The sequence below is a fragment of the Trachymyrmex cornetzi genome, unplaced genomic scaffold (genome assembly GCF_001594075.2).
Source record: "Trachymyrmex cornetzi isolate Tcor2-1 unplaced genomic scaffold, Tcor1.1 scaffold3754, whole genome shotgun sequence".
NCBI classification, from domain to species: Eukaryota; Metazoa; Arthropoda; class Insecta; order Hymenoptera; family Formicidae; genus Trachymyrmex; species Trachymyrmex cornetzi.
In genome coordinates this window covers 1-1,256 of record NW_017298485.1, presented here as the reverse complement: position 1 = coordinate 1,256, position 1,256 = coordinate 1, and the positions used below count along the sequence as shown (strand labels likewise).

The window sequence follows — 1,256 nt, the reverse complement described above, 5'->3', positions numbered from 1 at the left end:
AGACGGAAATGTCGAGGAAGTATGTTATAACATTTATGAAATCGAATAAACTGTATATGTTTTAGATAAAAATTTAAATATCACTTTTCTATTAACTCAGCGTATTGCAATTGTTTTATTATGTGACTACAGATATTGGTCAATCAATACGATCATTTTCTGAATGAAACGTGCCCCCATGCTCAACAAAATCTACTTCTTATATGTAATAATTCTTTATGTTTTAGGAGCAATATTATGATGAACCATTTGATGATAATGCGGATTTGTTCAACCAAGATACGTTATTTCAAGAAAATCTCATTTCTGAAGAAGACGGAAATGACGAGGAAGTATGTTATGACATTTATAAAATTGAATAAACTATATATATTTGAGAAACTAAATATTACCTTTTCTATCAATTCAACTCATTTAAAAACAATTGTTTTATTACTGCAGATGTTGAACAATCAATACGATCGATTTCTGAGTGAAACGTTGTGTCCATGTTCAGTAACAACAAAAGGAGAAGCACTAATGATGGCCATACTTATAGGTCAAAAACACTGTATGACTTGGATTGCGATACTTGATATCATAACTATGATAAATAAGTTGTACAGTAATGATGTTTTACCGAGTTCAAAGTACAGTTTATTCAAATATTTTCCATTAGCCGAAGACACTATTAAATTCCACTTATTTTGTCCAAGTTGTCAAAGATACATGGGTGAACAATCAAAATTACGTTCGGGTAACAAAGTAATATGCCGTACCTGTGAGAAAGATATTGATCATGTTGTAATATCGTCATTTTTTGTGACTTTAAATTTTAAATATCAGCTGCAAACTTTATTAAATAATCCAAATATTTCGAAACATTTAGATTACCGTTTCTCTCGACAAAAAGAAAACAATGATACATTGGAAGATATTCATGATGGCGATATGTACAAAAAATATTTGGCTCCAGATAATCCATTAGATTCTAGATGGAATTTGTCATATACTTTCAATACGGATGGGTGTCAAGCAGCGAATTCAAGCAAAACATCTATTTGGCCTGTATATGCTATGATACATGAGTATGATATAAACATGCCGCCAGAAATACGAACAAAACATATGCTTCTAATCGGATTATGGGTACACAATAAAGAACCCAATATGAACACGTTTTTACAACTGTTGTACCCTTAGGTGAAGGATATAGGTAGGGGATTCGCCGAGGACCAGGACGCACCAATAAACCACTCAATACAAAACAAAACACT

General features: G+C 31.8%; 1 protein-coding gene across 1 annotated transcript; it reads left to right on the top strand.

Annotated features, from left to right (window-relative positions):
* The first annotated feature begins 10 nt into the window (after positions 1 to 10).
* Positions 11 to 1,182, top strand: LOC108763679 (uncharacterized). The gene is made up of 3 exons (XM_018511518.1): positions 11 to 19; positions 228 to 332; positions 442 to 1,182. Exon 3 carries the CDS (start codon positions 442 to 444, stop codon positions 1,180 to 1,182), a length of 741 nt encoding a protein of 246 aa, XP_018367020.1. The 5' UTR covers positions 11 to 19; positions 228 to 332.
* Positions 1,183 to 1,256: the final 74 nt, after the last annotated feature.

What these genes read in the sequence shown, in the direction of transcription:
- LOC108763679 (XM_018511518.1), top strand. Translation starts at nt 442, where the DNA reads ATGTTGAACAATCAATACGATCGATTTCTGAGTGAAACGTTGTGTCCA.